Source organism: Anabrus simplex, chromosome 14 (genome assembly GCF_040414725.1).
Source record: "Anabrus simplex isolate iqAnaSimp1 chromosome 14, ASM4041472v1, whole genome shotgun sequence".
Taxonomy (NCBI): Eukaryota; Metazoa; Arthropoda; class Insecta; order Orthoptera; family Tettigoniidae; genus Anabrus; species Anabrus simplex.
Window position 1 is genome coordinate 95437585 of NC_090278.1, and position 12074 is coordinate 95449658.

At 42.1% G+C, this 12074-nt stretch overlaps 1 protein-coding gene across 1 annotated transcript in view; it reads left to right on the forward strand.

Moving 5' to 3' along the window:
- Window positions 1-12074, forward strand: part of Alg9 (alpha-1,2-mannosyltransferase Alg9) — a 121884-nt gene that overhangs the window by 53412 nt on the left and 56398 nt on the right. Inside the window, exons 5-6 of the mRNA XM_068230367.1 lie at window positions 5185-5295; window positions 7261-7348. Of these exons, the coding sequence (XP_068086468.1) occupies window positions 5185-5295; window positions 7261-7348 (199 nt within the window). The remainder of the gene's footprint in view (window positions 1-5184; window positions 5296-7260; window positions 7349-12074) is intronic.

Sequence of the window (12074 nt, forward strand, 5' to 3'; positions counted from 1 at the left end):
TATGTAGAGCTGTTCCCTGGCTTGCTCAATTCTAATTGTATCTCTTGTTTGAAGTCACATTGATCATTCAACATGGTGCCCCCAAGTATTGGAAAGAGAACACTTGTTCAACTATATTAACTTTTATTGTGAGATTTCCTCATATTGTCTCTTTCGAGAACACCATCATTTTTGCTTTTGGAAGAGTTAATACATAAGCCAAACTCTTCACTAAGTTGAACTAAATGAATAACACTTTAAAAGTCTCTCTTGGAAGCTAGGTGAGAGCAGGGCTGGGGATTAGAACTCCCCAATGTAATTTTTACAGAAACTCACAATAAACTAAATAAACATTCAGAGACGTGAAAACAGATCTCTTGAGTCTATTTTCTGTATTTTAATGTAAGATTTTGTTGTGTCTCGGTACTTGTATCAGTGTCCTCATAAAGACAAGTCTACCGAGCTCGATAGATGTAGTCGCTTAAGTGTGGCCAGCATCTGGTATTCAGGAGATGTGAGTTCGAACCTCACTGTCGGCAGCCCTCAAAGTGGTTTACCGTGGTTTCCCATTTTCACACCAGGCAAATGCTGGAGCTGCACTTTAATTAAGGCCACGGCCACTTCCTTCCCTTTCCCATCCCATCGTCGCCATAAGACCTATCTGTATCAGTGCGACGTAAAGCAACTTGCACTCACCACACACGCACAAACACCTTCATTGTGCTCTCATCATTTTGTAACTATACCTCCCCTACCCGATCCTGGCTACGCTATTGGTTGGGAGGCTCCTTGAATCCCGTATTTACAGTTTTTATTCAGTTATAAGGCCGTCTGCCTTCTCTGCTGTAAGGTTTAAAGTAAAACATACAATATTGATATAGTTAACTCCCAATTCTTCGTTGTTAATGCAATTTTAGTTTGGTGTGAATAAATATCTCACGAGATACGTTCACTTCCTTTCATGAAACCACTTTATTGTCGCTACATCTATTCCTTAAGAACACAGTTATACACATCACTACATTATTAAGGGAAACACACTGAAGCAATTTACTATCGACTCTCTTAGTACAGGTATCAATGAGTTCTCACACCATCACACAGTCGATTCTGAAAAGTACAGATATGAACAGTCCACACACTGATTATTCATTTTGCCATCACAAGGCAAGACTGACTACCCTCTCACTCAAGTCACTGCACTGTCTGACTGACTCTCGGCCTATCAGCTTGATACATGTACTGTTCGACAAACAGTGTAGAAATATTGACTTCTGGAAATGTTCTTGCAACACTCTAAATGGAACACATCCAAACATCAATCGATCAACCGGCCTCTCCATTGGAGAAGATCAAACTCGAATATTCAATTACCGTTTATAAACACGTGGACATGTCTACAAAATTTCTAATGTTTCTACATGTATCTGGATAATAAATTATTACAGTAAGTTTCCAATGGTTTCGCACAGAGGAGCCTCCTTAGCATTGGGTGATGGTCCCCCAGTGTAGGAAATGTTGCTGAAATCCAGTGGGTTCTGATCCAAAAGTAAAGCAGGCAGAGGAAGAACCTCATTTCTTAGTTCCCAATGGCTGTGGAGGTGGAAGAGGTTGTGCCAGATGGATTGGCTGTAAAGCCGCAGCTCAGTCGTACTCTGAGTCTGCGCCAGTCCATTGCAGTTCCGGTGCTCGAAACTGCATGTCTCATGCTATATGTACCACAGTGAATGGCTCCAGGACCATAGTGTGTGGGTCACTCCCCGGCAAGTTGCGATTCACCTTGAACAAACTCATCCCTATGGCATTCTCTCCTGCTGTTCCTCTGAAAGCCCAACGCCGATGGGATAAGGATGACGGAAGTAGGTTTGGGTAAACTGCAAGTTTCTAGTCTGGACCTGCACGTTGGCGGCAGATGTCTGATGGGCACCTTCCTGAGACCCTGTGACTACTCAAGGATCCGGTCCTGTATCTGTGACTCGTCAGGTCTATTTAGGACCACAGCTGCCCACCCTGAATGGGTAAGGCCCTAGAAAATGTGGGCTAAACCTTGGTAGTTACTTTCGTAACCTGTCTGGGAAACTGCATTCAGAGGGTTACTCCAACTCGCAGTTAAAATAATGAAAGAAAGATATCTACGTTCATCACTATTGGTGCATGGAATGTCAGAACATAATTAGACAATGATAACAGACCAGAAAGAAGAACAGCTCTCATCAACCATGAGCTGAAGAGACTCCACATTGATGTCATCACCCTGAGTGGAACCAGATTTGCGGGAGAAAGAAAAATCATCGAGGCTTAATCAGGCTACACCATCTTCTGGAAAGGAAAGGAGAAAAATGAACGTCGCATCCATGATGTGGGTTTTGCATTAAAGACCAAATTGGTGAATGATCATCGACTTGCTTCTATTGCAGTAAATGAAAGACTCATGAATGTCCGCATACCTCTTGCAGGAGGCAGATTCATTACTCTCATCTCCTCATATGCCCCCCACTCTTAAGTATGACAAGGATTCTAAGAACCGCTTCTACCCCCAGCTGAACACAGTCCTCAACAAGGTGCCTGCTACAGATAAGCTTGCACTACTAGGAGATTTCAACGCCAGAGTGGGGAGGGACAACATCTTATGGGGAAAAGTCATGGGTAAACATGGAATTGGGAACTGCAGTGCTAATGGTCTGTTACTTATTGGCCTGTGTGGTGAGCATGAGCTCTTTTATCACCAATACCCGATTCCAACTGCCAAATCTCTTCAAGACTACACTCTAAACATTGCCATATGATAGATTACGTCATCACCCAACAGTGCGACAAGAATGATGTCCTAATCACAAAAACAGCATGGAATATTGATGACTGCTGGACAGATCATAAACTTCTTATTAGTCGATTCGGGATTACTATCCATAAAATGCCACGAACCCACTTGACGAATCCAACAAGAAAGAAGTTCAATACCTCTAAGCTTCAACTTGATAGTGTTGCCACAGAACAACTAACCCACAATCCATCCATCATGAACGGGTGACTATATAACTAATATAACAGTTCTCGAGAAAGCAGAACTAAACAGTATCAAAGCCACCATTGTTGGTCATTGACTTAGATGGGCAGGCCATATCCATCGTATGAGTGACAGCAGACTCCCTCGGCACTGGCAAGAGGACTTGTGGTGCTCCTCTGAAGCGATATAAAGATCAACTTAAGCAGACCATGAATGAAATGGCGTATGGTTTTTAGTGCTGGGAGTGTCCGAGGACATGTTCGGTGCAGGTCTTTCAATTTGACGCCTGTAGGTGAACTGCACGTCATATTGAGGATGAAATGATGATGAAGACAACACGTACACCCAGCCCCCGGGCCAGCGAAAAGAACCAATGATGGTTAAAATTCCCGACCCAGCCGGGAATCAAACCCGGGACCCCATAAACCTAAATACTTGGCATACTCTCCATTGGATCATCCTTGCTGACGTGCTACTATCTCAACTGCAGTTTGACAGTTTGAGCAGGAACGTCAAAGACAGGAAGAGGAAACTCGCCAGAAAAAGAAGCTACGTCAAACACTGCCGTGCCCCCCACCTTCCATCGGATGCAACATGTGTGGCCGCATGTTTTATTCAAGAACTGGTCTGATAAACCATCAGCGCCACTTTCAGTGTGTGGAATAAGGATTACGGAATTGCAGGCAAGAACCGAAAACTTGGATACGAGTATCAGCCGGCGACGATATGTATCAAAATTATAGTGGATTATACCCAATATACAAACATTACAGAGTTTTCTACAGTTTTCAACTCCACAGATTTTGAGATTAGACGTAGTCACAATACGTATTTACGTATTTGAGGTTATACAAATGTACAGTACCTATTTACAGGGTATAGTTGTACTTAGCATTTCAGTTTATATCAAGTATGGAAAGAAAACTGTTTCAAGCTATAGAACTTTGTAGAAATATTCAAGATAAGAGAGTCGGCTTCAAGTTCGTATTGGAAAGGCAGAGGATTTTGTGCAGAACAGTGATAATAGAGGATCTTCAAACATCTGTACAGGATGAGCCACCCCACCAAACATCATATGTGGTCAGTGTGGGATTCCAACACAGGATCCTTTCCTATGGCAATGCTGTCACCTTACTTTTGGTTCATCCTCTATTTCAAAATAACCTTTTTCTTGCTAAGTTTTAAAATAGCATACCCACGAACATACTACGCTGGCGTAGCAGGGCGTAGTGTGGCTCATCCTAGGTGGCGGATAGGGGGGTCCTAACCGGTTTCCCAGCGGACTTGAGGGAAATAAAATACCTCTCGCGGACCAAAACACATCCCCCTGTGGGTGGGGGATGCAGATGAAGAATACACCCATGGTATCCCCCGCCTGTCGTAAGAGGCGACTAAAAGGGGCGACAAAGGGATGATCACTTTAGAACCATGAAACTACTTGTGATTAGTACCAGTTTAGGAGCAACTCCATGGGTGAGCGAAACTATGGTTCTGGCTTGCTTATGATTAGTACCCACTATTTGAGAAACACCACGGGATAGTGCGAGTCCCTTTGGTTATTACATGTATGTGATGAACACCATAGGTTTGCGTTGCCTGTAAATGGCGCCGCAGTGTGGGAAGCACCATAGGTCTGTATTACATGTGCAAATTTCATTACCTGTGAGTAGTACCATAATGTGTGGAATACCGCGAGTCTGCGCTACCATGATTCTACTTTCCTAGCGATAAGTGCCATTATGAGGGGCCGATGACTTGGATTTCACTCCTTTGGACTACAAGGATCATTGATTCAGTATTATGCTATAGACGCAGTCCCTTGGTCAGTAACACTATTGTTTTATGTCAGTTTCTGTGAATGTGAGGCATTGCGAGTTGGATCCACTGGTTGTTTTAAATTTATGTTCACCCATTCATTCTTCATCCTCATGTTTTAAATTCTGTTCAGTGGAGGATTTTGGACTTTTAATTTGTCATTCCATTTCGTCTCATTTCGTACCATTAGGAGCCGTTAACCTACATGTTAAGCCCCTTTAAACAACAAGCACCATCATCATCAAAATAGTATACCATGTTCAGTACACTTTTAATTAAATTGGATTTTTTTTTTTTTTTTTCATTAGGCCAAATAACGAGTTGTTTATCATTTACGTTATACTCAAGTTTTTGTTAAATGCAGGCTCTCATTCCATGTACAGGTACATGGCTATGCTGGCCCTGGGAGGTTGGTACCAGCGCAAGTACGAGCTGGCTGTCTTCACCACCGCCATGTCTGCCTTCGTTAGCTGGCCGTTTGCTGCTCTCCTGGGGTGAGTCGTCTCTAACCTGTGGGAGTTCCATATCTAAATACTCTTTAGTTCCTTTTCCTAGGTACTGACCTAAGTCTGTATTGTCATTAAGATATTATAACTGTGTGTGTCAGAACTAATGCTGTTTAAATATATAGATAAGTTAAAAATAAAAGAAATTTTTTATTATGATGCACATGTGGCTTGAGGCCGTTAGAATATGCAAGGGAGGGGCACCATAGCTCAGGATGTCTCGTTCATGCTGTCTGTATTCAGTCGCTCTCACCGTGAGTCAGAGAGAGGTACGTTCAAGTGTGGCGTAACACATCATCATAAAATTTCTCGTTAAAGCTGCTCGTTAAACACGCACAGTTCGGGAAGAGAACTGTCTCACAGGTCCGGGTGGAGTACTGGTGTGATGAGTTCAAGGACGGCTATGAGATGCCACACCAGCATCACAGCTCAGAACATTGAAGTTGATACGTGAACAGCTGTGCTTCAGGTTAGCCATGGCAGCGTTCTGAAAGGTGTCAGATCCTTGGGTCCCGAGGCTGCTGAATGAAGAGCAAACTTGTGAACTTCTGATTAAGCATGAGGGGGAAGGTGATGCCTTGTTAAAGTTGAATCGTCACTTGTGACGAGATCTGGGGGCCAGTATGGAGTGGCGGAGGCGCAGCGAAAGACCACAGTTTTCTGCAGGCAGCGTCTTGGTCACAGTCTTCTGGTACTACAGAGGAGTACTGCTGGTTGATTTAATCGGAGACCATTACTGCAATCTTCTTTGGTAGGTTTGCGTTCCATACTGGTCAAAAAGGCGAGGCATCCCAGTCGGATCTGTACTGCTCCTTCATGACAACGCCAGACCCCACACCGCAAGACTAACCCAGCAATCATGCGTACAAGTGCACTGGACTGGCCTGCAATGTTCACCCTATAGTCCACATGTTTGGGGCACTGAAGGGCGCTCTTGGTGGAGAGGAGATGGAATAGTTTGTATGCAATTGGCTTTAGACATGCCAGGTACCTTCTTTGAAGATGGGATGAAGATATTACCTACTGTAATTGGTGGCATAAGTGTAAAGATAGGATACATCTTTATGTTGAAAAGTAAGAACAATGTAAAATGTAAATTATTTTGATAAATAAAATAGTTGCAGGTAACTGCTCATTTACATTTTTTGACTTAAGTAAAACAAAGTCTAAAGGTTTCCACCTGTTCGATACTATTTATTGTGACCTTAATTAAGTTCATGTATTTGATGAAACTAGTTTCAGTCTTGCTAGAGTCTATCATCAGTCAAAATCAATAAAGTTAAGGCAAGACGTGAATTACAGATAAAATTTATGAAGCAATCTTAGAAATGGTTAATAAGGGCACTCTGGTGAATATCTTTGAAAATTGTTTCATCCAGCTGGATCAATTCTTTATTAATTCCAATTTTCAATAAAAAGAAATTAAGTACTCTGAACCCCACATCCGTCAGTGCCACCTTACCTCCCATCTATAAATCAGCTCTGTTCTATTTCTTGGTTTTGCTCTTTCACCTTTTCCAATGATCCATATTGGAAACAAATGAACATATCAACACTTCCCCATCAACATTATTCTGTTCATACTTGTTTCACCTGGTCTTCTGTGAAGTGCATTCTTCACATTGCAGGAAACTGATAACTTACACAAGACGTGCGATTATGATTAACCATATCTTTACTGAATATCAACAACACATGCTTGCGTCTGGTTTCTACTCGAGCATGTAATGCTGTTCAAGTGCAGCGACTTTCAGCGAATAAAGTACAGCAATTTGTACATTGTCTCATCAAAGTATGTTAGTTTTATTGTCACTACTGTATGATTCTATAGGCCTTCATAGCTTTCTAGTTTTAATCTATGCTAGTATTTATCCTGTTGAAGACAGGAGACTGTCTGGAACCAATACTTCAACAAGAAACAGTGTTTAATGGTGCTGTTGATGTGTGTGTCAGGGTGCCAATAGCAGTCGACATGCTGTTCCGCCAGCGGGACATTCTCAAGTTCGCTGTCTGGTGTTCCCTCTCGGTGTGCGTCATCCTGGTAAGACAATACATGCTGTATTCATCTATGTTAGGAGCTTTTATCAAATAATTGTCATTGTGAAGGATTTGAGCTACAAACATTTTCCCACCACTGCAGGATCCACTCTTCAGGTGGACGAGCCCTATTTTATGCCAGTATCTGCAAAGCTCGGTTCAGCCCTGCTCAGTGTAAATAATGTTAATCTGTGTATATGTACATTAAACATACTTTTTAATGTGTGAAGAATTGGGACATGACATGTTGGATTCGAGCACATAATTGTGGGATGTTCTTCGTGTTATGTTAAGAACGATGGTGCAATCAGATTACTTTGTTACTTTCGGGAGCGCGATTCAAATTGACGAGATTACTGCCATCGTTCTTAACATAACACGAAGAGCATCCCTGTCGGTATAGTTCTGATACACCCTGTAGGACCGCAATCAAGTTAAGAGCAGCTGGAGCCCCTCTTGGTCACCTGTTACAACACGCAGGTGATACCACCCTCCCTCCCAACAGGAGAATAGTACCACAGACACCTCCTGCCTGCCTTTTCATGGCGTGGGTTACGGTAGTCACGTCCTAGTTCGTGAACCATGGGTAACGACTGAGTGGCCTAGTAAGTGGTCCTGAGAGTCGGGATACCAGTTGCTATGGAACGGGAGTGGGCATCTCGGACATATTCTGAGTCATGGCCCTCCTTGTGCTCAGGCAGCTAGGACTATACAATCCACCGGTGGTCCATAACCCGTTAGAGGAGAGATCCTCACTTGGACTATGTGCAAGTAGGGTAGCATCCTGCTTCATGAATCGACCGAGCTCAGAACATTTTAAGCAAGCCTCGGACTTATGGGAGTAACGGAGTCCCACTCCCATTTGACAGGCGAGGGACTCCTTGCAAACAACTTGGCGAACGAAATGGAATTCAATGGAGGGCTATTAATATTAATGGGGCTTATGGAAGAAAGAAAGTAGAACTGGCTGAGTCAGCAAAGATGATGCATCTTGATGTGCTAGGAGTGAGTGATATTCGGGTAAGGGGAAATAACGAGGAAGAGATTATAAAGTTTACTTGATGGGTGTTAGAAAGGGAAGGGCAGAGTCTGGGGTAGGGCTCTTTATCAGAAATACTATTGCACGCAACATAGTTTCTGTAAGTCACGTAAATGAGCGAATGATATGGGTAGATTTGGCAGTTGGAGGATTTAGGATGAGAATTGTCTCAGTGTATTCACCATGTGAGGGTGCAGATGAGGATGAAATTGACAAGTTTTATGAAGCATTGAGTGACATCATAGTCAAGGTCAACAGCAAGGATAGAATAGTGCTAATGGACAATTTCAATGCGAGAGTTGGGAATAGAACTGAAGGATACGAAAGGGTGATTGGTAAATGTGGGGAAGATATGGAAGCAAATGTTAATGGGAAGCGTTTGCTGGACTTCTGTGCTAGTATCGGTTTAGCTGTTACGAATACATTCTTCAAGCATAAAGCTATTCACTGCTACACATGGGAGGCTAGGGGTACCAGATCCATAATAGACTATATCTTAACCGACTTCCAATTCAGGAAGTCTGTTAGGAATGTTCAACATTTCCGGGAATTTTTCAATGATACAGACCACTATCTGATCTGTACTGAACTAAGTATCTCTAGGCCTAAGGTAGAGAAGGTGAAATCTGTCTGCAAACGAATAAGGGTAGAAAATCTCCAGGACGAGGAAATAAGACAGAAGTACATGGATATGATTAGTGAGAAGTTTTGAACAGTAGACAGTAAGCAGGTTCAGGATATAGAAAGTGAATGGGTGGCATACAGGGATGCTGTAGTAGAAACAGCAAGCGAATGCCTAGGAACAACTGTGTGTAAAGATGGGAAAAGCAAACATCTTGGTGGAATGATGAAGTGAGAGCAGCTTGTAAACGTAAAAATAAGGCTGATTAGAAATGGCCCCAAACAAGGGCCGATGCAGACAAGGAATTGTACGTAGATACAAGAAACAGACATGAAAGTAGCGAGAATGATTGCTGGTACAAACAGGTGGGAACAATGGCAGGAGGGTACTCAGAATGAGGGGATAAAGGCTAAGTTAGGAATAAACTCGATGGATGAAGCTGTATACATAAACCGGCTTCGGTGGTGGGTTCATGTGAGGCGAATGGAGGAGGATAGGTTACCTAGGAGAATAATGTTTTGGAGGGTAAGAGAAACAGAGGGAGACCAAGACGACGATTGTTAGACTCAGTTTCTAATGATTTAAAGATAAGAGGTATAGAACTAAATGAGGCCACAGCACTAGTTGCAAATAGAGGATTGTGGTGACGGTTTGGTAAATTCACAGAGGCTTGCAGACTGAACGCTGAAAGGCATAATGGTCTATAGTGATTAGGTATGTAAAAAGGAGCAAAATACATCTCAGAATTCAACAGAGGAACACATTGCTAACAAACCCACATTCTTCAAGTGGCTCGCTGTCTGAACTCCAAACAAGGTGATACCAGTCCTCTTCCTGGTCATCATGGGGGGAAGACCCTGGTAGTGTATTGTTCACCTTGATCACGTAGAACGAGCTCTTGCCAGTGTTGTCTCCCTCTCCAGTCCCCTTCCTCTACTCTCAGTGCCCATCTTCAGTTGGTCCAGGCATCATTTCCTTGGTCGTCATAATCAGAGATTTGATATTTGATATTTTTCTTCCTTCAATATGCAGTGCATCATTCCATTCATCCCGCATGCACAGAGCTCTCAAAACCCACTTGCCAGTGGTGAGTTCGTTTTTACCAAGAAAAGAATCGTCGATTAATTCGTAACAAGAGTCTAGCAGACTAGTTGGTACAGTCGACAGTAAGCCACATTCTGGATTTCTCTTGCCTGCCTCAGAGTAACACCCTGACAGCATTTTTGGCCATGAGGAAATTCTTCCATTAGCACTTTTTTTATTGCTGGTGATATTTTTGTTTGTTATCAGAACGGCTTCAACTAAAAAATATTGTTAACCAAAGAACTGTGGACCATCTGTCTGCCAGACGTTGGGATAATCGTCGTAGTTCGTAAGAATTCCAAAAGATGGCGGGAGTAGGATGTTAGGTTGCTAGTTGGAAGGTTTATCTTTCTTTTGAAAGTATTTGTGAATCACCAATAGCATTTGTTTGGAAGGCAGACACTATTTTATCTTTACACTTCAAGGTATAATAATGCAAGATAGAAGGTTGGTTAAGGAGATCAGCAGAAGGGTACAAGCTGGACGTACATTCTACCAGAATGTAAGGAACCTGGTGTGGAACAGAGAAGTTCCTATGAAATATACAGAGATAATGTACAAGATGTACTATACCCTATGTTAATTAGAAACTTGAACTTTGAAACCAAGAAATGAGAGTAAAATTCAGGCCGTGAGATGAAATTCCTGAGGGGTACGGTAGGGAAGACAAGGAGAGACACAGTAAGAAATATTGAGGTCAGAAAAGAGATAGTAATAGGATGGAGATGGTTTGGACATGTTATGAGGATGAAGGAAGGGAGGATACCAAAATAGTGTTGGAGGCCAAGATAGAAGGAAAGAGGCGAAGAGGGATGGACTCTGTCAAGAACAGTATAAGTACACTGGAGTACAATTACTGAAGAGGAGAGGCAGAAGCTGGACAAGGGGAAATGAAAATGTCTTCAAGGTATTATCAGTAAAGCAACACACCATGTTTATGTTGACAATAATGAAATTAATAGACTTATTTATGATGATACAGGTAGTGATAATCATTATTGTACTAGGCGAGTTGGTTGCGCAGTTAGAGGCGCGCAGCTGTGATATGGTGGGCAGCCCTGAAGATGAATTCCGATTTTCACACCAGGCAAATGTTGGGGCTGTACCATAATTAAGGCCACGACCGCTTCCTTCCAACTTCTAGCCCCTTCCTGTCCCATCATCACCATAAGACCTATCTGTGTCGTTGCAACGTAAAGCAAAAAAAAGAAAAATTATTGTGTAGGATAATGTGAAGATGACAAAATTGAAAATGAAACTGCGAGTGAAGGAGGTATATTATCGCAAGGTGTCTGAAAATCCAGTGACTCGTATGTTGGTGAGCTACCAGGTTCTACAACAGATTTTCAGGTGACTGGTAATGTAAGTACTGTGTATTAAGGGTGTGAATTGGTGTGATGTGGAACTTGCCCGGAAAAAAATGTCTCGTTTACCATTCACCACACTTGGTTTCTGGACAGGAACTATTGTCCTAAAAGAAATGTTGTGGATCTCAAACATAAGCTTATAGTGCACAAATTACATAAATAATGTTTTCAGTCACAGGACTAAATCATTTCAGCCACTTTCAGGCGAGGATTCTTTAAATTCTTTGTAATTGTTTACACTTGTTTAAATATTTTTCACAATATCACCCATGATTATTATTAATTTATTCTTTTTGTTTCTTGCATCACGGTTTAATGATATTTCTGTACTTAAAACTGATAAACAAAACATGATTTATGTGTGGCTCTTTCTTAAACATGTCTGTAATCCAGAAACTGTACCCTCAGCATTTAAGCAGTACTAGGGTTAAAGGACAAAGGTATTCAAAGGGTTTTGCTGTGTTTCAAAGTGAATGAGAATGTTTTTAAGTTTTAATGGGCGTCTCAATGTGACTGCAGCTTTTTGGAAGAAGAAGACAACCGTGGAGAACTAAATAAGCATTTCCCTAAAATTCAGGGTCTTATGAAATTGATTTCAAACTTTGAGAATATCTACACA